The sequence below is a fragment of the Chaetodon trifascialis genome, chromosome 1 (genome assembly GCF_039877785.1).
Source record: "Chaetodon trifascialis isolate fChaTrf1 chromosome 1, fChaTrf1.hap1, whole genome shotgun sequence".
Lineage (NCBI taxonomy): Eukaryota > Metazoa > Chordata > Actinopteri > Chaetodontiformes > Chaetodontidae > Chaetodon > Chaetodon trifascialis.
Genome location: NC_092056.1, coordinates 13,899,247 through 13,924,819, shown reverse-complemented (window position 1 = coordinate 13,924,819; position 25,573 = coordinate 13,899,247). Strand labels below are relative to the sequence as shown.

General features: G+C 42.2%; 2 protein-coding genes and 1 non-coding gene across 6 annotated transcripts in view; all 3 read left to right on the top strand.

Annotated features, from left to right (window-relative positions):
- The window catches only part of dennd2b (DENN domain containing 2B), a 46,892-nt gene extending 42,749 nt beyond the window's left edge, over positions 1-4,143 (top strand). For both annotated transcript variants that reach the window (XM_070966788.1, XM_070966780.1), the window contains exons 16-20: positions 223-264; positions 908-1,019; positions 2,447-2,686; positions 2,976-3,062; positions 3,647-4,143. In XM_070966788.1, coding sequence (XP_070822889.1) covers positions 223-264; positions 908-1,019; positions 2,447-2,686; positions 2,976-3,062; positions 3,647-3,681 — 516 coding nt within the window. In that variant the 3' untranslated portion in view covers positions 3,682-4,143. The remainder of the gene's footprint in view (positions 1-222; positions 265-907; positions 1,020-2,446; positions 2,687-2,975; positions 3,063-3,646) is intronic.
- Positions 1,334-1,405, top strand: trnae-uuc (transfer RNA glutamic acid (anticodon UUC)). Its single transcript has one exon. It is a non-coding gene; the product is annotated as a tRNA-Glu (tRNA).
- Positions 4,144-5,473: 1,330 nt separating the features above from the next.
- On the top strand, positions 5,474-25,188 carry trim66 (tripartite motif containing 66). 3 transcript variants are annotated; one of them, XM_070958973.1, is made up of 19 exons: positions 5,474-5,579; positions 9,095-9,317; positions 10,127-10,340; positions 13,339-13,468; positions 13,796-13,912; positions 14,086-14,200; positions 14,476-14,622; positions 14,844-14,961; positions 15,340-16,181; positions 17,627-17,665; positions 18,221-18,427; positions 19,335-19,464; positions 19,547-19,628; positions 19,714-19,900; positions 21,275-22,182; positions 22,312-22,435; positions 22,526-22,600; positions 23,193-23,345; positions 23,497-25,188. In XM_070958973.1, the coding sequence occupies exons 2-19, from the start codon at positions 9,309-9,311 to the stop codon at positions 23,731-23,733; spliced, it is 3,834 nt and encodes a 1,277-aa protein (XP_070815074.1). In that variant the 5' UTR covers positions 5,474-5,579; positions 9,095-9,308; the 3' UTR covers positions 23,734-25,188. The 3 variants fall into 3 exon arrangements, with proteins under 3 accessions (XP_070815074.1, XP_070815089.1, XP_070815081.1); XM_070958980.1 differs by having other exon boundaries at positions 5,539-6,198; XM_070958988.1 differs by lacking the exon at positions 17,627-17,665.
- The last annotated feature ends 385 nt before the right edge of the window (positions 25,189-25,573 follow it).

Here is a 25,573-nt window from a genome sequence, read left to right as displayed (position 1 = left end):
TCTTGTTGCTGATTGACTCACTAAAACATTCTTCTTTTAGAAATGTGTTTCATATCTGATTTTTTTTTGTGTCGTAGCTTCTTTGAAGGTGACGGTTATTTATTCAACCCAATAAATAAACAGTTCTGCTCGTAAGAGATAAAACAAGAGTTTCCAAGTGAAGGTTTCCAGATTTTTCAATTAGTGCTGAGGAATGAAACGCTTTCCTTTTCCTCTTCCCAGGCTTTGATGGTTGACCTGGGAACTGACCGATTCATCCGACAGGTTAGTCTATGAACATATGAAACAAAGAAAAAACTGACCTTAAAGCGAGACTTTCTAACTTTTGGTCAACAGTGGATCCATTGTGGCCACAAGTGGCAGTTGTAAGATAAGTTTCCCTTTATTTCCCATATTTACTGCAGTTTTCTTTGTGAGCCTGGCTGAAGACTTCTAATGCATTTCATCCCTCTATCTAATATGGCCAACAATGTGGAAAACAAACAAATAAACAAAAAATCCTAAGGGTAGTTGTAATGGTGTCACAAGCAGAAATAAAAACATGTGACACATGTGTTTCATTCTCATTTTAACTGGCGAAGGTGATAAAGTCAGCAAACTGTCCCAGTAATATCAATGAAAAGTTTTCTAACTAAAGTCAGGAGACATTAGCCATCAAAGGTTACTGGTCATACCAGACCAAGTCAGGCTGAAGCAGCAAAACTCTGACTGTTGATTTTATTGCTTATGAACTCAAGTTTTCATTTGGAAGAGGAAGATTGCGTTTCCAAAGGTTAGATGGTCTTGCTTTAAACAGGGTTGTACAGTAAAACATGCGGTTCTCTGTGGTGAGTCTGAGCCTTTGAAACGTATTCTCCAAACATTGTTGTTTATCACTGGTGACTGTAGTGTTTTTGGTTGTTTATAGATGGACGACGAGGCCTCGCTGTTGCCGCGGAAACTTCAGGCAGCTCTTGAGCAAGCGCTGGAGCAGAGGAATGACATCATCAACCAGGACTCTGACAGCGAGTCAGACGAAGGTGAATAAGTGACAAATCATCTCCCCCTACCAAGACAGATGTTTTCCTTGTTAATCTGAACAAAACGGTTTATGTGCCAGGACATGTTCAGTCCATGTCTCTGTGAAACTCACAGAGATGACGTCCTCTTACAGACTACTGAAGACAGTGAGTCACAAAGGCTGGCCTTAGAGCTGAGATCATGTGGTGTTTCTGAGAATCTTTGAACTTTTACCCTGAAAGAACCACAGGTTGTCTCCCTGTGAGGAGAAACACAGCAGCGACGGTCAGACACACACAGGTTTGAATCCAGAGCTGGACCTCTGCTCTGTATCTCCCATATGGTCTAGCGGTTAGGATTCCTGGTTTTCACCCAGGCGGCCCGGGTTCAACTCCCGGTGTGGGAATTAGGATTTTAAGAAGGTTTATCCTGAGGGGATCAATAATAAGGTTATTTGTGAAGCAAGTTTCAAAACAACAGTTCCAAATAAAGATAATTAAGAAAATCTGACTATTTCCTTCCTAAATCAGAAGAGAGCCAAGATGGGGCAGACTTTCTGTCTCTGCTTTGCACATTCTTCTCCAAAATAAAACCTACAGCTCACACTGTTTGCGTTACATCTGCTGCATGTCAATCACAACCTGCTCTCACTAATGTGCGCACGACACTTGTGCAGCCTGTAGCCTGTCAGACTAATGGACGTTTAAGCTTGACTACGTTATACTACCACACACAGCGATTTCCTCTTCTTAAAGTATGTTGTAATGTTTAGACGGTGTGCCAGGCCTACAATAAGTAATATGAGAGGAAGGTAACAAATACCAACAATAATGTAAAACAGAAAGGGGAAGCAGAAAATTAGCCAAAGGCCAGTCATGATTGTCCTTTAATGACTCTTGGTAAAACCCCACAGTCACAGCTCTGGTTGTGTCAACCTTGGGGAGTTTAGTCTAGTCAATATTTACAGATTCCCTTCAGCTTCATTTCAGATTCTTTCTTCATCCAAAGCTTCACTGTGTGACTCGTTTCTCTCGCTGTGAAACTTGCTCAGAATTTCCAATAGCTCAAATCTAGTTCTATACTTTTGACATACTGACAACCCCAATAAAGAGGCAACCACATTATTATTGTTATTTCTTATTTTGTGGTTAATTAGATTCAGGCTAATTTGACCAAGCATTATGAGACACGTCCCTGAATCTCCACATGGTTAACAATAGCTGTGGCTAAATTTCTATTACTTCTATGGCTGTGAGGGCTGAGCCAAACCATGTATCCTACTTAAATCTGACTCTGGCTGCTCTCAGGCTTCTTTAACAACTATCTGAGTATCTCTTGGAAAATGTCAACATGCCATACTGTGTGACATGTCTGTTTTATTACTTCATTATGAACACCGATGCAAGAGATATGAATAATTGAACTAAGTGCTTCTCTGTGTCCACAGAGTATAACTCCTTGAACAGCCTGGTGTCAGAGGCCTTCATTCGCTTCTTCCTGGAGACCATCGGTCATTACTCTCTGTTCATCGCTCAGAATGAGCGTGGAGAGCGCGTTTTCCAAAGAGAGGCATTCCGCAAGTCTGTGGCGTCGAAAAGCATCCGGCGTTTTCTGGGTGTCTTCATGGAGTCTCAGATGTTTGCCGGGTTCATTCAGGATCGGGAGCTGAGGAAGACCCGGGCTAAAGGTAGACTGTGCCTCCCTGAGTGTCAGTTGTTTCCATGAATGGCCTCCTTCTTCTTAAAAAGTTTGGATGAAATGTCTGGATTTCCACCCCTGTACTGTCTCTGAGACAAACTGTGCAGGCGGAGGCACTGCAGTAACACTGATCTCTAGTGGCTGAACTCATCATCAGCATGTTTTCTCAGCTCATCACTGTGCAGACCAATGTCATTGTAACTTCCTGGAAGACTGAGATGATTCACTGTTTCACAGTTTGTTTGTTTTTTTAATCTGTTGTATTGTTGCGTTGACAGGTTTGTTTGAGCAGAGGGTGGATCAGTATCTGGAGGAGCTGCCAGACACGGAGCAGAGTGGAGTCAACAAGTTTCTGAGAGGCCTTGGTGAGTCCTGCAGCGCTCACACAAGGCCACACTCAGATTCCAGAGAGAGTAATAAGAAAAAACAAAAAAAACATGAAGCAATTTTAAAATCAGGGACATTTCTCATATTTATTCTCCAACTTTGTTAAACGCTCTCATTCTGCAAGATTAGATCACACACAACTCATTGTTATTACTGTTATCGTGCCAGACGGAGCTACTGTACACACAATTGTGTCAATTGTGCTTCTCATCTCACTAACATGGTAGAAATCATCAGCCTAGTCCTGACAAGTCTGTCATTAGTTCATTACAAGGTGAAAAATGTGTTTTGCTTATTATTACTTCACTTGGATGTTTGAGCAGAGTATTTTCCTTGTCTCTAAGCATGTCTGGAAAGGATCAGTAAAGATTTTATCAGGAATCTCACACCTAAGCAGATATTCAGACACAGACTGCAGACAGATAAACTGGGGTTAAATCAGATTAAACCTTGTGAAATCTCAGCCTGGATTAATCCCCATATACTGTATAATGAGGTGAATTAACTTCTCAGATCTTTTGCATTTTATGTGATTTCATTGATTTGTTTTAACTGTTTTCAGGAAGTAAAATGAAGTTTCTCCACAAAAAGAACTGACAGGAAATCATCCAGCCATACAACAAGCTGAAGGCCTGACGTCCAAGTCTCTGCATTATGACGATTCTCCCTTCTTTGTCTTTGTTTTTATGTAAACATGTACATATTATTTCGCTGTAAGGTGGCCGTGATACTCTTCAGTGTATGTTTATAGTACTTTATGAGATAGTGATAGCAGGACGGTACACAGGGAGTGAGCCGTAGAGTAACCACTGATGTCCAGGTGTGCTTGTGAAGAGTGTTTTCAGAATGCATGAGTGTATGTGACTTAACATGGGCATAGATGTACAGTTCATGTGTTTCCATTGTGCATTATTTCACCACAGTGTTGTCCTCTGTTTAAGGAGTGTAAAACCTATTCGAAAACTGTACATGCATCAAGACAATGAAGAAAATGATTGTAACTCTTCATAGAGTCTTTTACAGTCTTTTATTAAAAAAAAAAAAAGTTAAAATGCTTCAAATGGCTGAGTCTACTGTATTGAGTGAACTGATAATATACATGTTTTATATTTTTGTTGGTTAAAGGTCAGTCCTTCTTATGTTAGTTTTCATTTTTGTCACACCTGAACTCAAATAGAAACAGAATGTGACAGCTCACTTGTCCTATCAACCATATAAATATCGACAATACATATTTACTCCACCAGCACACAGACCTCACTTTTGGAAACAGATATATATGTAATTCACCATTTACCTCTTTTTCCTTGTGGCATCTCAATGACAGCTTCGTGCGGTAGAAGCTGGTAAGATCCCAAAAGGCACGGTTAGTCTGGCACCAGCTACCACATGCTGCTGGTAACCTTATTACGTCTGTACACATCACTCTGGCGGCTGTCACTGCCGTGCTGTTATTAGCTCTCCTGGCTGAGCTCACCGTTGATTCCAGCCGCCATATTACTTTTTCTCCGCTTGTGTCCTTTATAGCAATTAAGGGTGACATTTGATGTGAAGGAAACTAAGGCTGAACACCTACTTTCCACCCCGTTCTTATCTTACAGGGTAAGAAAGTTTATCAAACAATTGGTCGTGTCACATTTTAAAATAGCAGTAATTTATTTCCATCTTATTTATATTCAGATTTTGTACTTTTATTGCACTACATTTATCTGATGGCTGTTGCTTTACATATTAAGAATTTAAGCGCAACAGTATAAACATTGCCACAAATGCAGTACAGTGCAAAAGATGATTTAGTAAAAAACTTAATGCATCAATAATAAATAACTACATATTGTGTTGTTATTGCTATAATATGCCTAAGAAAGTGTTTCAGTGCTGCTTTTTAAAAATGAAAACAGTTATCATGGAGTTATCATGTCTGCACCAGACTGACTCACAAGAAATTAATGGACTTTTTCATGTTTGTGGGGAGGCAATATTGAAGTATGATGTACAAATGTATGTGCGTGATTATTTAAGTGTTAATCAATTTTGAGATACTTTACCTGAAATATTTTACTTTAAACTGCCAAATAGTGTAATATATGCATCTTGATTACCTTATTTAAATGCTGCTTAAATGCAACAGGAAATGATAAAGTACAACACTTACACTTCTACATGTGACACCTGAGTTCTGATAACACTTGAACATGTCCTCAGGTAAAATTTTTAATGCATGATTTCTGTGTATTCAGGAGCACGCTCACACACACTGTGTTGATGCTGCTTGTTGTTGTTGTTAGTGAGACATAGCATTTGAACGCTTCCTCCATCACGCCATCCTTTTAAACTTTCATCACACTACAGCTTTGAGAGACGTCAGAAGTCTCGCATGAGAACAAAAATCAAATCTCACGATTAACTGCGAGACTTGGAAGCTCCAAAATTTTGGCCGGTCTTAAGAGCGACATCCGATGGAGGGAGCGACAGTCGGAGATGCACGGGTCAAGGTAAAAAAAAAAAAATGAAAAGAGAGAGAAAAGAAAAGGAAAGAAAAGAAAGACTGTCGCGCCGCGGACAGACAGCACACCTGACACGAGTGACAGGCGGGCAGAAGTTGAGTTGCTCGGCAGACAGCCTCGCTTCCCCTGGACTGAGATCAGCACTCTGACATCCTCGCACACGCTCATGTTTACCTGACGGGATGCTTTGCATGAGCAGCGCACATAACGAGCGGGATTCATTTGTACACAGACGCAGTTTGTGGACGCTCTGTGCACCAAACTGTCCGCGTGCTGACTTTGTGTTTGCTTTGTGTCCTCTTGTTGTGTTGTGGATTGCACCACGATGCCATGATAGGGGCGTCATCTCATGCGCACTTTCTAAAAAATAATGCCGCGCTCACTGATGCGCGGGAGGTGAGGCTGCTAATGCAGAGGCAGGCTGAGGATGCGGGGGCAGGTCCTCTGCAGTGTGACTGACACCCTTGTTGTTGTTGTTCAGCGAAGACGCGTTAAGAAAGTGCTGTCAGATGTGACACGTTCAGGAACAGATGGAAACAGGAAGCCAAACGTGCAACATGCCATAAGGAAAATCACTGGATGTCCCAAATTCCCACAGCTTTAGACAGTGAGTAAAACAACACACAACTTGAGCGGTTAATGGTACTTAATGGCAGCTTTCCCATGACTTCAGTGTAATATTCAAACATTTTTTTCAGCGACATTTCTATATTAAATACCAAACCACAGATGAACTAACACAATGTCACAGTCTGCAGGAGGCTGTTTGTGCTTATCGTGAAGCTAAATCCTCCTTTTAACTTCACAACAAGAGAGGAAAAGGTAGTCTTATTTTATTTAACTTTTCAGGGGCCGATTCCTTATCGAAATCAAGTGTCTTTGGATAGCCACAATTTGTGATTTTATGCTATGTGCATAGAATTGACTTTACTTAAATCTTGGTTACACCAGGGCCCTAACAAGTATTTTAGAGATATTTCTGCACATTCTCCAAGTGCCAGTACACCCACTAATGAAATGTTTGAATAGCCACTAAAAAAAGCCTGTAAATGTTCATGAATTTGTAAATTATATCTGCGTCTATATGCAGCTTCAAAGTCTCTTGAATGGTTCTAGAATAGTTCCTAAATTAGATTTAGTTTATTATTATTTTTTGCCTACAAGTGTCAAATTTAAAGAGATTTCATTTAAAACCCATTAGAATCAGTTCAAATCCACCATTTCTGAAGAATATATCCTGTTTAGGTTGTTTAAAGCGCAGAAATTCTGCACTGCATTGTTTTGCAACTCGCCAACAAATGGCAATAAAATGCAAGATTTTAGATCAACGGAGTTGTTGTTGCACAGTTTGTCGATTCATTGTTTAACCTTGATATAAATGCTACATCCTACAGTTAAGATTTTACTGCTGTAAAAGCGGCAGCCTCTGTGCTGAAAATGAAGCTGATTCCTTCAGTGGCCACTTGAGGCTGGCCCCAAAAGCGACTCAATCCCCATAGACCCCCATATTAAAATGTCCACCTTTAGAGCAGAAATAAACATGTTTACGTACAAAAAATGTTGTTTGATTTTTATGTAACGCTCTCATTCAAATTATATAAAGGATTAAAGTTAGACATAATTATGGGCATGGCCACTTATAATGACAGGTAGAGGCTGGGTTTCTGCAACCAGGCCTCATTCGGCTCCACCCACACTCCACCTCTTTGTCCATGCTTGGATTAGCTGGGGGTTTGGTGGAGTCAGGCACTGCCAAGATGGCATTGATCAGGCCCACTGTCGCTGAGCTCCACAATGGCTCTTCAGGAACCTGTGCTTGACATTACGGAGACCCTGACCATTGTGTTATACAGTCTATGTACAACACTTAATTTAAGGCGGCATTATTCAGTATAATTTTTGTGGAAATGTTAAATGATTTTACCATTGAGTTAGCCACAAGAGCTTTACAAAGTGATGATATGTCAAAGTTGACCTGAGCTGTTTTCTGCACCTTAGTGGCCATAAATATATTACTGGAACTTAATAATGAGGGTTGTTTAAAAGGAAGCGTTAAGATGACTAAATGAGTAAGAGTGAGGTGTCGCAGCAAACAGAAAGTCAAACTGCTGTGGATCATCTTTGACCATCTGAAGCTGACTGCTCCTACAGTGAGGGGGTCTCAGTTCATTTAGCTTGTTTCGCTATGTGTTGACACACAGTTGACATTTTTTAAGGATCTATTTGCATTTTTTAAAACAGTCAAAATGTTTCTCTTCCGTCAATGGATTTCTCTGCAGAACAGAGTGAGTTGAGGACAGAAATAGCAAAGAATGGCATAATAACTTACGAGCGATGGAAGATAATCCTGCTTTCTGTGTGATCTCATCACTTCAGTGTTAATAGATGTTACATAGGGGGGTGCTTTCAAGGGAGAGATCACTGCGCAGGTTTCTATTATGGTGACATCTCTTGAGATGACATGCTTATCAAGTGCCAGCTTCACTTAACAGGGCAGGGAAGCTGGCGGGAGGTTTCAGTTTGAAAGATAAATGCTGTGAAGGTGCAGCGAAAGCAAGTGCGCAGTTTGAAAATGCTACAGAGCCGAGTGAACGAGAGGCAGGGTGTACTACGACTGACTAATTGTGTTTCAAATTGGGTCTTTGAGCGCACAATGGGGAATGGGATTGCTCTGAGCTCCCCACTGAAGCACCCAAGGATGAGGAAGTTGTCAGATTTGTAGGTCAGGCTGCAGGGGTTGTTGTTAGGCAGACTTGTTCACAGCTCCAGATGTGACAGCGGTTTGATGCTGGACTATATTTGATGGAGACGGTTTGTTTTAAGTTTTGATGGCTTTCAACAGCACCCCGCTCCCCAGTTCCCCTTTTCAACTTTCACACTGTTACGCAGCTGTTTCTTTCACAGACATATCGAGTATCCCTTCTGTGTCTGAATTTTCTTCTTCTTCATCTACAGTTAGCTCCTTTTCTTTCCTCTGTTCATTTTCTCTGATGTGCTGAGTTAAAGTCTTAATTGATTTCACAGTGTTACAGGGAATTGCAGGAGTGTATCCTAGTCCCATCTGGAGCTTATCAGAGCCTGACCCGGTTTCGGTGTACTACGTTAGTGTGTAGCTCCACTGGGACCTGTCCCCCTCCTCGTGCTGACAAAGAGAAGAAGGCCACAACCGGCCCATCCTAGCCCAGCCCGGCAGAGCTCGACACTACCTGACAGCATCACCTAACCCTGCCTCACGCTGCCTGCTCCAAAGAAACAAAAGTTGCTTACACTACAATTTCTTCCTTCTTCTTCATTGTAGGTCACTTGGTCTTCCTTCCTCCATTTTGGAAAGAGCTTCCGGGGATATTTTGCCCTACAAAAAAATAATTATCTTATCTCCCTAATTCCCAATTATTATGCACAGGCTTATTTAAGAAAAGGATTAGATTTTCTCTCTCTTTTGGTGGCTGCATCAGCAAGCAGGGGATGAATTTGAATGTGACACTCCTCTCCTCCGCTTGCAGTGAGGGGGGTCCTACACATGGATGAACTGGGGGAGGAGAGAGCACAGTGAGGCTGTCATGTAAGCCGTCTCCTCTGGGGCCACCTCTCGGTGCGCGCTGCTTCCTGCCTCAGGTAGAAGCCTCAGTGTTGCTGCGGCGGAGGCGTCAGGCTGCTCGCTCTCCTCTCCTCTCCCTCCCGCTGAGAAGGCAACAGCTCCACTCTCAAAGCACCGAAATGGAGAAGGTAACATGTTTGCTTTGGCGTTGCCTCCTGTCTTGATTTGAGCAAATTTTTCTTTTCTGACATAGCTAGAAATACAGTAGGAGGTTGTTTCTTTTTGTGCAGCAGCTTCTGAGTGTGCACTGTTGATCCTGTGATTGAATCCCTTTAGGGCATGAGGGGCCTTTCTGTGTACACTTGGCATGCTTCCTGTGTTTGTGTTGCTCTCTTATCACCCTAAAAGACATGTTAGGCATAAGAAATACCCATTTGGACAAAGAATAGGGTTTTTAAAGGCGCTGTTCATAATTGGTAGGAAGTCAGGAGTCATTTGCAGAGGATGAATTCCTCCTGGGAAGTATTACTCAGGTTAAAGCAGTTGTTCTGTGCATCATCTTACTCTGTTTCTGACAGTTTTCATGCCCTTTAATTTGCTCATATCTGCAACAAAATCAGACGTAAACACAAGGGACTAAGACGAGTTTCATCATATATTTTGATAATATAATTACCCAAATCTTCACTTTAAGAGATTTAATGACCTTCGTTTTTACATGCATCATAATGTTTAAATGCTAATAATTAAAACAGAGTTTAAATGATTGAGCACAGGTTTAGTTTCACCCATATTTTTTGAAAAGAGGCATTTGCAGGCATGAGAACAAATAACATCTCTTGCAAGTGTGATTTTAGCCCAAAGTAAAGCAGCAACACAAATGTTTCTGACATATGCCACCTCAGCTTTTTATCACACAGGCCTGCGTGTGTGCGTGTGTAACAGAGTGTGTGTTCACTGGAAACACAAAGAGGGATTGACTTTGTGTCTCTTTCAGAGCTGCTCAGAGTGCTCAGAGCCGACACTTGCACACAGCCTGTGTACACTCTGCAACAAGTGGTTGTGTTACCAGTGCACAGATGTGCATCAGCATCAGAGAGCCCCCACCACTTCCCCATACACAGATTTGCACCCACAGCAGAGGCCCAGTGCCACGCAGCGTCCTGACCTGCACCAGAGAGGCTCCAGCTCCCTGCCTCCGACTGGACAAGGCAAGATATTTACATGTTTCAAGAGTTTGTTGCCTCCATTTTCCAGGCCAGCATGACAGATTATTAGTGGGGCTGCACAGTCTGCCTTTCTATCTGTCACCTGCAAGCCTGTTTTGGTTTCTTTATTTTCCCCCTAGTGCTCTGTTTGTTAATCATGTCTCAGTGGGAACCATTGCAATGAATAATGCATGGCAGTGGCGATGGTTGATAATAGGTCCTGGAGATCCTTGTGTTTTATTACACCTCTCTTTAACATGTGGCCCAGATTCTAAAGTGCTCCTATGATTTCATTTTTGCTAATATTAGTGTGTTGCTATTTAAAGCCCCTCAAGTATGCCTGGAAGCTTTGTTCCCACCTGCTTTGCATTGCACAAGTTATCAAATAAAAGCTACTGCTGTTTATCAAAAATGAGTGTGTCCTAAACAGCTTTATTGTGATGTGGGAGTGTTACTGTTTGGTTTGTGTACTTGTGAGAAAAGCTGTATGACTACGCTGACAGGCAGGATGTGGTCAGTCAGATCAGGTTGATGCACAGCTCTCTACCACAGAGAACTGTGATGATGTGCAGGCAGGAGGGGGGTTGGCTGAGGTGAGCCGGCCAGCAGAGAGCAGCAGGGCTGCGTTCATTAGTCTCATTGAGCTATTGTTAGACAGACGTTCTGTGGCCCAGCAGTTTCTACAGTGACCTATTTGGAAATGTGTGAGAGATATCGTTGCGGGCTTGTATTAGTATGTGTGGCTTTTGGTGCATCAAAGGCCGATCGGACAGCACTGAAGTATAGTTCACTTACATCGTTGTCACTCAAAGCACAGTCTCATTGCAAGCTCAACTTCTCAACCATTTCCCAGAGTTGTTTTCTGCTTTTGGTTTCAAAGTGCAGAGACGGGACAGTGTGAATATTTCAAACAAAGATAACTCATGACAGTCTACTTTTACTCACCCTCTGCTCCACTTTGTAGCACTATGTAAAACTTTGTCAGGCTACTTATATAATGGAAAAACTACATGAATGTGAGCACATAATAAGTGTATTGACAGATTAAATTTTTGCCTGTCATTGTGGACAGTTGAATTTCACAATGTACCTGAATTTCCCACCCCACAACAAACATCCCCTACCCCTTGTTATCACTCAGTTATGTTAAAATTGCTCCACTTTTTGCACTCTTCCATCATTTCTGTCATCCTACGCTAATATCAATACATCTGTGTGACTTAGCTTGTGGTGTGTGTGTGTGTGTGTGTGTGTGTGTGTGTGTGTGTGTGTGTGTATGGTGTAATAACCCAAACACACTGTATTTTTGGCAATATTTTTTTAGACTTTTTACATATAATGTACATAGCCTTCTATAGTTGGTTTTATTTTGTATCTTTTTATTGTCTATTTGTTCTACCTGTTCTGTTTTCTACCTCTCCCTTTTATTCTGCTGTTGTAACAAGAGAATTTCCCCAGTGTGGGATCAATAAAGTCTTATCTTTAACGAGGAATAGACAACATATGCATGAATATCAAAGTGTACACAGTGAAAGGCAAAGGCACTTAGTAATATGAAGTGGAGCTGCAAATTGAAAAGCGTTTGAGTTGTAATGAGAGGTCTGGCAGAAGCAGCATGTTCAGGCCCAACGTGTCAGAAATCCTATTCAGGTGTGTGTCAATGGCCAAAACATTTTCATTATTTATTCCTGCACTTGTGTGGTGGAAGATTGGTCACCCGACGGAGTGTGTGCCCCATCACTAACGCTCTGTCACGACGCAGCAACCCGGGCTTGATTCCAGCCTTTAGCCCTTTGCTACATGTCATCCCATCACTGCCCCCTCTCTCTACTCTGCTCTGTGCCAAAAATCAATTTCTTGTCAGAACACTGTAGTGTAGTGTGGAGGGCGGGGCAGCCTCCCTCCCCTTCAGGAGTGTCCGGCAGCGTGCCAGGAGGATAGTAAAAGCAGCGACTCTGTGGCCTCCCACAGGTAACTGCATCCTTCAGGAATAATTCCAAGCAGTCTCATAAGAGGGTTTGGGTTGATTGCAACTGTTAAGGCCATAGAGAGAGCACACATAGAGGAGGAGTGAACTCTTGAATTCAAGACAGGGGAGTAGTGATGTAACAGTGACTTTGTTTCAGTTTAGGCAAACCACACCCAAAACACAGGGCAGGTGTTAAAAGGAATATCTTGACATTCTGGAAAATACGTTTATTCCCTTTCTACCTGAGTGTTAGATAAGAAAAATAATACCACTGTCACACCGGTATGTTAAACTTGAAATTAAGTGCCAGCAGCCAGTTGGCATATTAACTTAGCTGTGCGTAAAGACCGGAAACATGAGGGGAACCTAACCTGACTCTGTTCAAAGGTGACAAAATCCGACTACCAGCACGTCTAAAGCTCACTCAGTAGAGTGTTATATCATTGGTTTAAATCATACAATAAAAGTACGATTTTTGTTTCGGGGGGTTGTGCAGGTCTGTTTCTTGAGCAAAACACAGTCCGGCAAAAAGCAGAACACATACAAGCAAAAGACTTTTTTCCATTCAAATCAGGAGTCAGCAGAACAAAGTACCATCAGTTTTTCTTTGCTCTTAAAGTTAGATCTATTTTATTTCAGAGAACCAACACTTTGACAAGTTGTAATAGTGATAAATGCGAATGACTCATCAACAGGACACAGGGGCCAGAGTTAGGTGCTGCATGCCTTCAAACGTGTGAATGAGAACTGAAACACAAATTGACATCCAGTCCAGTTGTCTAATTTATCACATTCTATTAAATTAAATTAAATGTAGTATTGTTCCTCTAATGAACTTAAAATAATTGCTTGCCTGATTATTTGATTTTTTTTAAGTTAGTTAGTCTGTGATGGTCTTTGCTCCCCCCACATGCTTTCACCACTCTGATGCTCCTCCACCAGCTGTGGGTGTGAACTGCTCGTCGGCTGTTGCTAATGCTCCGTGCTCTCTCCCCTCCCTCCACAACCTCCCCTCCACCGTCTGTCTTTTAGGTCCGGGGTCGTATCCTTGTTCCCTCCTCATGTGCCACTCTCACAGACAGGAGCCCTTGGAGCTGTTTTGTGAGTCATGTGACCTTCTGTGCTGTAGCAGCTGTCACCTGTCCTCCCACAAAAACCACAGGTCAGTCCTCAGATACGCGGCACAAGGACACTGCAGAGAAGAGCTAACCGCAGGTTAAAAACTTCCTCTGAGCAACAACTCGTTTTAACTGCCTTGTCACTTCTATCATCCGTATCTGCATACACTATCCTTGGCCTGCCTAATACCTATTAAGTATTCACATGCTTTTGTTTTCTGTGATATTTCGGCACAGTAGCTGCCTCTAAGGTCACCTGCATAATGTCTTGTCCTCAGGGGAGACAAATTTAATTCTGGTGTTTTTCATGCCTGCAGAATAAATTAGTGAACTTTCTGTCTGGTGGATGTCGTGATCTCTCATGTGTTCAGGGTGGTGCAGATCGGGAAGGCCCTGCAGGATCAGCAGTGGCTGTTTCAGAACCTGATGGTGCAGGTGGAGGAGAGGAGGTCTGCAGTGGAGAACAATGCTAAACAGATAGAAGACAGGTTGGTTTGGGCTCACACAGTCCCGAGTCTGAGGAACGTCTGCCACAAATGGTCAATAATTTAACAGTGTGAAATATAGCGAGCGAATGCATAAATGAGTGTCTGAAATGCTGCTTTCTTCTTCTGCATTTTTTGACTGAGGCATTTATTTTTTCGCCTTTCTGTCTCTGTAGGCTTCATGGAGTAAAGATTGCACACAGGAAGGCAGAGAACCAGATTAAAATGGCAAAGATGATTATGATGAACGAGCTTAACAAACGAGCCAACCTATTAATAGAGCAACTGGAGGTAATTACTTTCTCTCTTTTCTCTCCTTCTTATCGTTCAGCCAGCCGTGAATCTACATGCGAGGAATCAGTAACTGCCGTGATGTAATCAGTCCTGAAAGCAAGCAAATGAGAACCCATAATAATCTGTCAAAGCTGCTTAAGCCAACTCCTCAGGAGCTACGTCTGTCCAAAAAAAAAACAGGAGCCATTGATTTAACCCACAGTCCAGCCGTGACTCTCTGCGTACCAGTGATTACATGTAACTGGATGCATTTTTATGGGTTTGCTTTGTAGAAAATCTCAGAGGACTTCCAGCAGCGTCTGGAGGACCAGCTGCAGGGGGTAATAGAGATATGTGGCCAGCTGGACCATGTTCAGAAGTTCATCACCTGGGCTACGACCCACCACTGCAGAGGCCCGGTGCTCTTCAGCCGGGCTCTGGTACGCTGACAGGACGGTCAACAGACGTCCACCAACTTATCATAACACACAAAGTCCAATGAGGAGGAAATAATTCATGTCTGTGAGGAAGTGGAACTATGAGTTTGATCCCAAGGCGAAATCCATTGATTATACGTGTAAAGTTTAGAGCTGAGAGCGTGGGGAGGGTTTGCCAAATTGCATTCTGGTTTTAATATGCAGAATATAAACTCTTCTTTCAGATTTCGCTCCAGATGCAGCAACTGCTTGAGCCGTCACTCCGCTCAGACTCCTGGAGTCCTGTCAAGATCAAATTCAACTGGGATGCCAGTTACTGGACGAAGCAGATTTCCTCTTTAGGTAAAATGAATGTTACTGAAGAAAGGTGGTTACATCTTGCATATACATATTACATATTGCAAGTTAAATTCTCATTATTCAAAATGAGATTGAAACTGGAAATAAGCCCTCTATTAAAATGCAATCAGTGCATTAGAATAAAAATGACATTTTTTGATGCAGCATTCAGGGAATTTGCTAAACGGATTTTCAGCTGAATTTCTATATAATATACTACTATCAACAATTTTTATTGTGCAAAAGGACCTTATCATTCAAAAGAACCTTCTACTACATAGTTAAAACAAATAATTGTATGTTTTAATGTACATAGAGCTTATTATCAATAGTGTTATTTGCATGACGTGTGACATTTTGAAGCTCTCTGTTGCTCTGCAGGCCAGCTCACTGTTGAAGGGGGAAACTGCACTTATCCTCAGGGCTTGGCCTGCTCCAGTATTCTGAGGCCTCAGCCAATCACCTGCCTGGCTCTGCCGCCTGTCTGTCACAGAGGACGAGAGCCGAGCTGTGGGTACAAGGCCTGCTACGAGCCCCAGATGTGCTGCCTGCACGGCATTCCCTCTCAACCAGATCTGTCCAGTCTAGACAAAAGCCAGCTGGAAGCCTCTCTTTGTAACTCCAGCTGTGTTCAGCCTGCCCTTATCTCTGCCTCTTTGCACCAGAACCAGCAGCTCCAGAGGTGCTGGGACCCAGACACTTCATCGCAGTGTCCTCCCCCTTCATCACCTGTACCAATGATGGGACCCCTCCAGCTCAACTGCAGCCGAGGATCAACATCCCAGCCACAAGCTACTGCTTCTCAGACCCAGTCTCAACCAAAGTCTTATCTCTATAACCAACACCAGAGAGAGGTTCTTCCAGACAGCCAGGCGCAGCCAAGTGCAGACCGGAGCAGGCCAGGCCAGAGTCAGGGGAAGCTGTCGGCCAGCACAGCTCTGCTGCAGGACCTCAGCCACACAGCTGTGGACAGAGATGTGCTGACTGAAGATATCTGGGTGGGGAGATGCAGGGTGGAAGATGCTCGGGGACAAACGACGGCAGCTGACAGCAGAGAGCTGCTGGATGAGGGGCTGCAGCAGGACAGGAGGGAGCAGAGTCCCGTCCAACAGCAGCAGCAGCAGCAGCAGCAGCAGCTCCATGTTCCTCCTGCAGCAGAGCTGAGAAAGGAGCTGCAGAGGAACAGACCTGCACTGATGCTCAGAGACCACAGAGACAGCAGGGTGAGAACTTAAAAAAGAAATTATCCCTCTGATTTGATTGTTAAAAGATTTTGGCAAAGCAAAATATTCACTGAAACACAAACTTTGCTGGGAATTAAGCCATTAAAATCAATAACTAAGTCCAGAAATATGATAAAGTTACCTTCAAAGTTCATTCTTGACCTTGAAAACAGTAGCTGGCACTTAATCTCACCTCCAGGTCCATTCAGTTGCTGCTCTGGAGCTTTCAGTTGTAATGCATGATACATTAGGTTCACTTAACCATAAAGGAACTACTGCATGCCATGTGCACAAATGACTGCGAAAATAAGCATTAGCAATTAAGCAATTAGCTGTTATAACTAGCCTATTTATGATAAACTGTATGAGCAAATGTAGTTACATTTTCACACATTGGACATTGAAGGGTGTATTACATACTACATGCAAAGACATAACTGACTGTGCATGTTGATATTAACAGCAGTATATTTGTGATTAATCACAATATTATATCATACAGTACTCTAACACTGTTCTGATTCGAATCAGTTTCATGAAGCCATAGTGGTGTTAGAGCAATGTAGTTGTGAACATTGGTTGAACATTTGTTTACAGCTATCGGTTTTTCATTTCACACGTGGTTCTGTAAAGTTTCTGCCCCATCAAACAAATTTCAGCAACCCATGACATGATAAACCACATAGTGCTGCTTATACGCAGCTCTCTAAAACCACAGTGTATCGGTCAGAGTCAGCCCTATTTCCTATAAAATACATGTGTTCAAACACAAAGAGCAAAAGGCAAACAAAGCCCAATTCAGAAGTGTTAGCATGTAGCTACATTTAAGTCACATCAAAGCCAGGAGGAAAATGGTTCCTGCTTATTTTAGATTTCTGAAACGTTGAAGTTTGAGAGAGTGTTGAATTCGAGGCTGTACTCAGTTTTAATTAATATCTGTAGACAACTGAAACTAAAGGAGCAGTTTATTTTAATGCCAGAATGATCACTCCCCACAGCTGACAGCTAGCCCGAAAACAGATGGTGCAACAGAAATGTGCTTCTGCTTTTATGAAGAAAGGATGATGGGAAAACAAAGAGGTGCTCTGACAATGAAAGCTGAGCTCGTTCGTAGCAATGCATCCCAAAACCAGGAGAGCACTGTTCGTCATAATCGCACTTGATGCCAGAGGTTTGAGCAGCCACATAATCACCACTCAGGGTGCGCACATACAGTATAAACACAAAGATGTATTATATTTGCATTTTCAAGTCACAGCATCTGAAAACGACATAAAACCACTTGGGCGCAGTCATTTATGTACTTAACCTGTCATTAATGAGTCACTAAGGGAATAGAGGGAGCTGCCAGTTTGATATCAGTTCTGGTTTGCACGCTGAGATAAATTCCCACACCCCCCCCAATCGTTCCACAGAGAAGGATTATACTCTATTTTCCTCCACAGTCTGAATCCTGCATACCTCTCCCAAGGGCCATGGATCAGGTAAGTGTTTTAATCGCATGATACTTAGGAGCACATGCTCTGTGGCAGCCTGGCCTGAATATGCATGATGGTGCACTGAGAAAAGAAAAGAGGGACGTGTTAAAATACAAAAAAAGAAAACTGGTGTTAAATGATTTGTCAGCCCTCCTGCTTACATTAGCTGAAGACACAGCTGAGAAGTCTAAAGGAGCTTTTTGGGACACTTGCATTAGTTAAATTGCAATATGAGACAGAGGTTTAATCAAAGCCCCTCACTGCAGCCCTGATAGTGAATTTACATATGATAATTGGTGTTGTAACCAATCCTTTCATCGCCTGTATGATAACAGTAATATATGCAGCTGTGTGGGCCATTCTCCATGTTTATAAGGACTTGTTTTGAATCAGTCCCAGAATAGGCTCTGAGATGTTTTTGTTCATGTGTGTGTGACACTCAAGGTTGATACCACTGCACACATCCCACTCCTTTTCCATTGTTAATTGCATGAACAGGGGCACCTATGCATGTGATGCAGCTTGAAACCGCTCATTTTTGTGTGTTTGTGTTTCTGACAGAGATCCACGTCCCTGGAGGTGTCGATGACAGCCCATGAGTGTGTATCTGACGTGCAGAGCAGCAGGCTCAGCCCGAGTTTGGTGTGCTCGAGGAGGAAGAGACGCTCCCAGAGCATCCCGGCAGAACTGGTGGCCCCATCGAGCAGCCCTTACTCTGAAAAGCCCACAGGATGCGCTCACAGCCTGGAAGCAGGAGCTGCAAATAAGGTAACCCTGCATCAGAATGTAATCACACCAGGGGAGGAAGTGAAGCGCTGCTTTCAGATAGAATATAGACGTTCACCGCAGCTGCGCGCCCTTTCCACTTCTGGTAATGCAAATAACAGAACAGTTTTATCCTGTCATACACAGCAGGGCTCCAACTAACTGCTATTTTCGCTGTTACTATAACATTATTCTATTAATTGTTTGGACTAAAAAATGTCCATCAGCGCCAGCAGTCACGTCTTCATGTTGTTTGTTTTGTCCAACCACCAGTCCAAAACCCAGAGAGAATCATTTTACTATCAAGAGACAAAGAAAAGCAGGAAATCCTCCTCCACAACTGAGGAGCTGGAACTAGCTGAGATTTTTACTTGAAAATCCAGCTATTGATTAATTATCGAAAACTCTTGACACAAGATCCATTTAGTAGCTGTTCTGGAGCTTTCTGTCACATCACATGGGCTTTATCAGCAGAGTTGCCATGAAATTGGAGATTCTGCAACAGTGGGTCTTACAGGGTAAAAGGGGACTTGTGAATTTTACACATAAAAGCTGTATTAAAGCCTTGTGTAGCTGCATGATAAACCGCCTTGGGTGATGTCACTTGAGTCAGCATTGATCGCCTCTTCAGGCTTGAGGCTACGTTAGCCCTTACTCGCATTACACATAACAAAATTTCAACCAATCAGCTGCTGGTCAAGTTGCATTGTGGTTAATGTAGGTGCCAGGTTTTGACAAGGAAGAAGAATATGTGGAATTTTTGAAAAAGCTCTAAATCTATAAATTCATTGGTCCTTCATTGATCGTTTGCAGCATCATGATTGAGTAACAAATAACACAGTGTTGATTCTGTTGTAGAAATTTGCACCTTGGAAATGCATGTTCCACATAGTGTTTGCTTTGTTCTCAGTATGCCAGTGTGGATCCCAGACAGAGGAGAGCTTCAGATGGGGTTCTTTGCGTTGTCAAAGAAACTTCAACGGACACAGCGCCCCCCAGAGGCCACCGGTCTCCTCTGCTGTCCTATAAGACTGAGCCAGGTGCTGGAAAATACTACTTTATCTTGAAATAAACAAAATAAAAAGTTTGTGAATATATGCTCACCATATTTCTCTTTTTTAGATCATTCTTTTTCTTATGTAAATGAAGAGACTGATTACGATGCCAAGGAAAAAAGCAGAGCGTCAAGAAACGGCCACAGCAGGTGTGTGACAGCTGGTCGATATCTGTCCATGCACAAACCATGAAAATAAGATTTCTCATCGTTCATTTTCTGCTTGCCTCTGTAGTAACACAGATGCTCAGATGGACTCGAGAAGGCCCAGGGTTCCAGTGGTTTGCTTAGAGCGTCTCAAAATACTTGTGTCTCAGCTCCCCCCACACGGACGACGGCAGAGTGACCCTTTACCTGCCAGCGGGGCGGAGAGGAGCGAAGCTTTCCTGCAGCAGAGAAGCTGGCACGATGCATCGCCTGAAGTATGTCTCATTTCTTTGCTTTCAGAGGAAAGGTGGCGAACAACACCTGAGGAGTCAGATTACAGAACATTTTCAACCTTTTTCCATTTATGACAGCTATGTGCCTGTGGTGTTAGGATTATATCACCTTGTCTTGTTTAAGTTTGAGTTTTGAATGTTTCTGGATAACAGCTGAAAGCTGTCTGGCGAATATCAACAACCTTCAAGTCAAGTTCTTGGTTGTTCATTTTAAATTTTATCAAACAGTTTTCCATACGTGACAGCGTAAGCTGAATGCCTGGAAGGAGAGGAGATTTGAAGAGTCATGCACTAAAGCTCATGCTAAGTCTATAAATGCATATCTTAAACTAACACAATATAAATGGTTAATGCAGAGATATGTGGCACCAGTGGAATTAAATCAGTTTGACAAAAACATACCAGACATAAGCACAAAATGTACATAATCTAGGGGAACATTATTTTATTGTATTTGGCAAATTAAAATGTTCTAGGAAGAGCTAAGAGCTATAACTGAGAAGATTATTTCGAAACCAATCTTATTGGACTCAAAGACTTTTCTGTGTGGTTTATAAAAAAATCATTATTACACTAAAAATAAATGAGCACTTGTTGACCTCAGCTTGCTAAGTACCAAAAAATGTATCACACTGCTATGGAAAAGGATTCACAGATCAAGCACTACTGTGTGGATACGACAGACGTTATCGAGCCTCCCATGAAAAAAGATCACTTACACACTGAAAGTGAAACAGCAGGTATTTGACAGAATATGGAGGCCCTTCATTGATTATGTCAAGGACTGAGATTTAATAGATGATCAAGTGAATGACTAATAATCTCAGCGCTTATATTTTTCACCCATAGAGGTTAATGTACTACACTTTGTTTAAACAGAAGAAGGGTTAGGGTTAGGGTTAGGGTTAGGGTAGGGTTTATTTTTATTCTAATGTAGCAATTCTAAGTTATGTGAGATATGAATGTGAAAGTAATTGACTAAATATTGTGGAAAAAAAAGAAAAAAAAACAGTTCATTTTGTTCAGCAGAGCTCTTGTGTGGTTGCTAACTTCGGCTTAAGTAAGCTGTCTAAAAAGTGTTTTGGTCTTGTAACATCCCTGTGTGAGTCTAGGAAGGCAGATTAGACCATGCACATATAACACATATAAAAATGTGTTAGGGTTTCACACCTTACACATGATCTGCTGTATGTCATTTGTTTTATGTGCTGTTGGAATGATTGTTCCTAATTATTATTCAGTTGCAGCATATTAGAAATCACTAGAGATTCTCGTTAACATGCTGATAAAATTATGTTTAATTCAGTAGTCTAAGACATCTTCTCCACTCTCCTTTTCACTGTGTTGTAAACATAGGGAATAGCTGGAGGCTCTGAGACCATGAGGACCACCCACTCACTCACAGCACCGCCATATGTAGAGCGTCAATATACGACATGCTCCACCACCAGTGAGACTGACAGTCGAGGGAGAATCAGCTTTCATAAAGCATCCACGCTGCCGTCCACTGACCCTAAACATGTGCCGCAGAGTTACTCTGCACTGGATCTGGACTCTGACTCTGATCCCAGGTCAGTCTCAGAGGAAGACGTAGTTGTTTCTTGGGCTGATCCAGACCCACAGCTAGACTCAGATGCGTCATTACCAGACTCTGACCCAAATGCAGAGTTTTCATCAGAGGCTGAACTTGAATGTGTGGCTGAGGAGAAATTGCCGTCTGCAGGAGAGATGGGGCTCTGCGCTGAAACTGATATCGCAGCAGATTCAGAGCCGAGTCTTGAGTATGAGGCAGACCCAGAATCAGATGCAGGGGCAGGATCAGAGGACGGCCATGGACTGGATGTTGATGCAGAATCAGGCGATGCTGAAACAGGGTCAGACTTCCAGCCTAACTATGACCCCAGTTTCCAGGCTGAGACTGATTCTGACGCCGTATCTGATCAGCCTCCAGACTCTCAGGGCTCTGTGGAGTCAGAGCTCGACGTTGAATCAGAACCTGAACTGACAACCGATGACCCGCAACCGCTTCGCTCTGATCTGGAAGAGGAGTCCCACATTGGTCCGGGTCAGAGGCCACTTCTGATTGCAAACCCCATCGCTCAGAGGGGCACAGAGGAAGTCCAGCCTGACCAGGACAACGCAGAGATGGAGAGTGAGGACTTCTGTGCTGTGTGTCTAATTGGAGGAGACCTGCTGTGCTGTGACCGCTGTCCCAAAGTCTTTCATCTGTCTTGCCATATCCCGTCTCTGCTAAGCTTCCCCTCGTAAGCTTCTTACTATATACTGTAACCTGAAATATATACAGTGCATTCAATATCTGCCACTCACCTCCTATCAAACTGTTTATGTGCAGCTGTTATTGTTAACCTGATACTGTTTCTTATGCTGTTCAGAGGCGACTGGGTGTGCAGCCTGTGCAGAGACACTGTGCAGCCAGAGGTTGAGTACGACTGTGAGAATGAGAGGACATCTGGAGAACAAACACTGGCACACGGACTGCCTCCATGTGACCAGAGAGTAGGTCATTTTATCAACTGCATTAATAATGACAGTGATAATGATGCATTTCTAACAACTGTCTTTCACATTTTGGTTGACTGTTTATAGAAATGTGAGCGGCTGACTCTTCTGATCCTCAGTAACATCCTGAGCGCTCCCTTCCATGAGCCCGTCAGTCCACTTGTGAGTGATCACCCTTTTTTCACAATCCAGTTATAGTAAAAGACAATTATTTTTCAGGGTTTGGGGACTTAAATCTACCCATTTTTTTGTAATAACAACAAATTCAGTTTTTGCAAAGCTGAACTTTTCTGGTGCAGTGCAGCATTTCTTGGTGCATTACCACAAACAGCCATCAGTGGAATAGCTTTAAACTATTGGCAGAAAAATGTGTGTAGCATTGCTGCATGTGCATCCTCGTGAGCCTGCACTGGATACAAATAAAGGGTACCCACTCATACAAACATTGGTTGAAAGCTCCACAGGGTACCTTTAATATTTATACCTTAGGCACTCCTCTTGAGTCCAGTGCAGGTAAAATTGCTGCTGTAGGTCATCTAAGACGTTATCAAGACTCTACACTCTGAATGTGTATTACTGTGGTTAAGCAAGCACTCTACACATAGGTGCTGCCCTGTTTGTCAGTGATACATAATGCAATCTATGGGACATGTATTTGATGCTTTTTCAATGCAGAAAGATTTATGAGGTTATTACACTGGAGTGAGTTGCAGTGGGTTTGATCTAAAATAGTCTTAAATGTTTTTTCATGCAGGCTCGTCATTACTACCAGATCATCAAGAGGCCGATGGACCTGTCCGTGATCAGGGCCAAACTCAACAAGAGGAACACTCGACATTATAACTCAGCAGACCAGTTTGTCGCTGATGTCTATCTCATGTTCCACAACTGTGCAAAGTTCAATTATGTAAGTCAAAAAATGGTATCCTGTTTGTGTGAATCCACTGTTCAGTTTCTCTCATGATCACAGTGAATCGTAGTTTAAATACAGCCATCACCAGTCAGTGCTTCACCAGCACTGATCCGACTGTAATAGCTCTTTCTTCCTGTGACCACAGCCTGACTCTGAGGTCGCTCAAGCAGGCCGCAGCCTCGAGGCCTTCTTCATCTCCAAGCTTAAAGAAGTTTTCCCAGACAGCGTCTTCCCTGCGGCTGAGGTGGACTCTGACAGTGATGAGTACGATGAGGCCTACAGGACCGCTGAGGGTGGTTTCCCCTGGCCTGAGAGGAGGGAGCAGTGCCACAGGAAGAGGAAGAGGAGAAACTCTCTCAAGTCCAGGAGACATCACTTCTAACCAGATGTGAATGGATTGCAACAATGGACACAAATATGCTGCATTTGTGTATAATTATGCTGTTTTTATTTAGCAGCCTGTGGGGCTGTAACTGTTTCCATTCTGTAATCTGAAAGTAGTCCTAATTTGTGGTTTGCAATAATATCACAGTGCTGCCATCCGATGGCAGCAGAACATATTGACATAAAACTCCAAATATTTGAAAGACAGGAGCGATTATTATCCCTGCAGGCTTCAGCTGATCAGACGAGCAGAGAGTGTAAAAATGATTTGGTTTCATAAGATATGCTACACGTGTCGTATGAAACCAAATCTCTTTGGAGAAAAAAAAGATGAATCAAAGAGAATTTGTTGGGTTGCCTCTGCAGCCTTGAAACCAGAGTGAGGCGATGCTGTAATTGTTACTGTATCATATCATATGTTGGCAGTTCGCCCCGGACGATGCTCACTGTATTTACATTCAGAACTCCTAAAATCACATACCTGGTGTTACATGTTATATTCTACCAAGGCGATGCCCGTCGTTGGATGTTTATTAATCTCACTTTGGGTCTTTATTAAGTACATTTTTTTAAGTGAACGTAGCTCTGATTATACACAGCACTTTGAAACTTTGATATTGGTAAATCCTGTATTTACCGTATTTGTACACATATTTATACATGTGTACCTGTACAGAACTTTATTTTACTATATTTACCATTTTAATTACTAAATGATTGCAGGCAATTATCATATGTTTGATTATTGATATAATTGTGTGTCTTGGTAGCTTCTTTTTTTAAAAAAGCAGCAGTGAATCTTACTGACTTTGAGTGCAGTAAGAATGTGAGTGGTTGGGGGCGCTATAACCAGTGTTAGAGCTCAATAGAGCATATGTCTTTACATGCTTGTTAGAGGATTTAATATCCAGATCAAAAGATCAAAGATTTATTTGTATTTTACATTTAACCATAAATTGTTGTTGTTCCACCAGTGTTTCAGCAAAATATGAAAAATATCTCAGGCTTAATAAGAGTGTAAGGTATTGATACCATTCAGTATTGATGATTATGAAGACGTCCTTGCTTTCTGTAGAGCCACGCTGCTCAGAGGAAAAACTTTGTTTTATAATACCTGCTGTTGTCGAGCATTTCCTGTTTTTAAATATTCCTTACCTGCTTCCTGCAGCTTGAGATAGATTTGAGTTGACATTTAGCATAAATACTGCACAAAATGATTGTCTGTGCACTCCTTGATTATTGTCAAGGGTAGTGAATATACAGTATATGTAAAGTCACTTCCTTTGAAATCAATAGATGTAATGATACTTCCTAATGTACAAGGGAATATTAGTCAAGTATAGTTACTGTCACTGTTTCAGAACAGTCTGCTTAATTTCTTTCATTTTTGTACTGTAATGGTCAATGATAAATGCACATATATTGCTATCAATAAAATGCATTCTAGAGATAATTTATTTTCTTATTACTTTCCTTCTGCCATTAATCGTTATATGTTACAGGAGACACCACCGTGTGCTGTTAAGGTTTATCTACTGCAGCCCGTTCCAGTTGGACTGATTTTTCCAGCGTTTTCACTAAATGCTACAAAAGCAAACATAGAAATCCTTTTATTCAAATTCAAACACACTTCTTAACATTTTATTTCACCTTTATTTACTTTGGGTGGTGGCAGGTCTCCAGTAGTATGATAATATATGACATTTTCCTGCACATGATTTCTTCTAAATGCATTTCAGCACCATAAGGTGTATTAAAACCTTTAATCTGAATGCAGTTTTCCATTATTTCAGAGGGTCCTGCCAGATTTGGATGTCCGTGAAGAAAACAGAATTTTT

Bases quoted from the DNA above. Each gene is read 5' to 3' on its own strand.
- trim66 (XM_070958973.1), top strand. The intron at 13,469-13,795 runs GTCAGTCCTCAG...TCATGTGTTCAG, and splicing joins TCCTCCCACAAAAACCACAG to GGTGGTGCAGATCGGGAAGG. The intron at 16,182-17,626 runs GTGAGAACTTAA...TTTCCTCCACAG, and splicing joins GAGACCACAGAGACAGCAGG to TCTGAATCCTGCATACCTCT.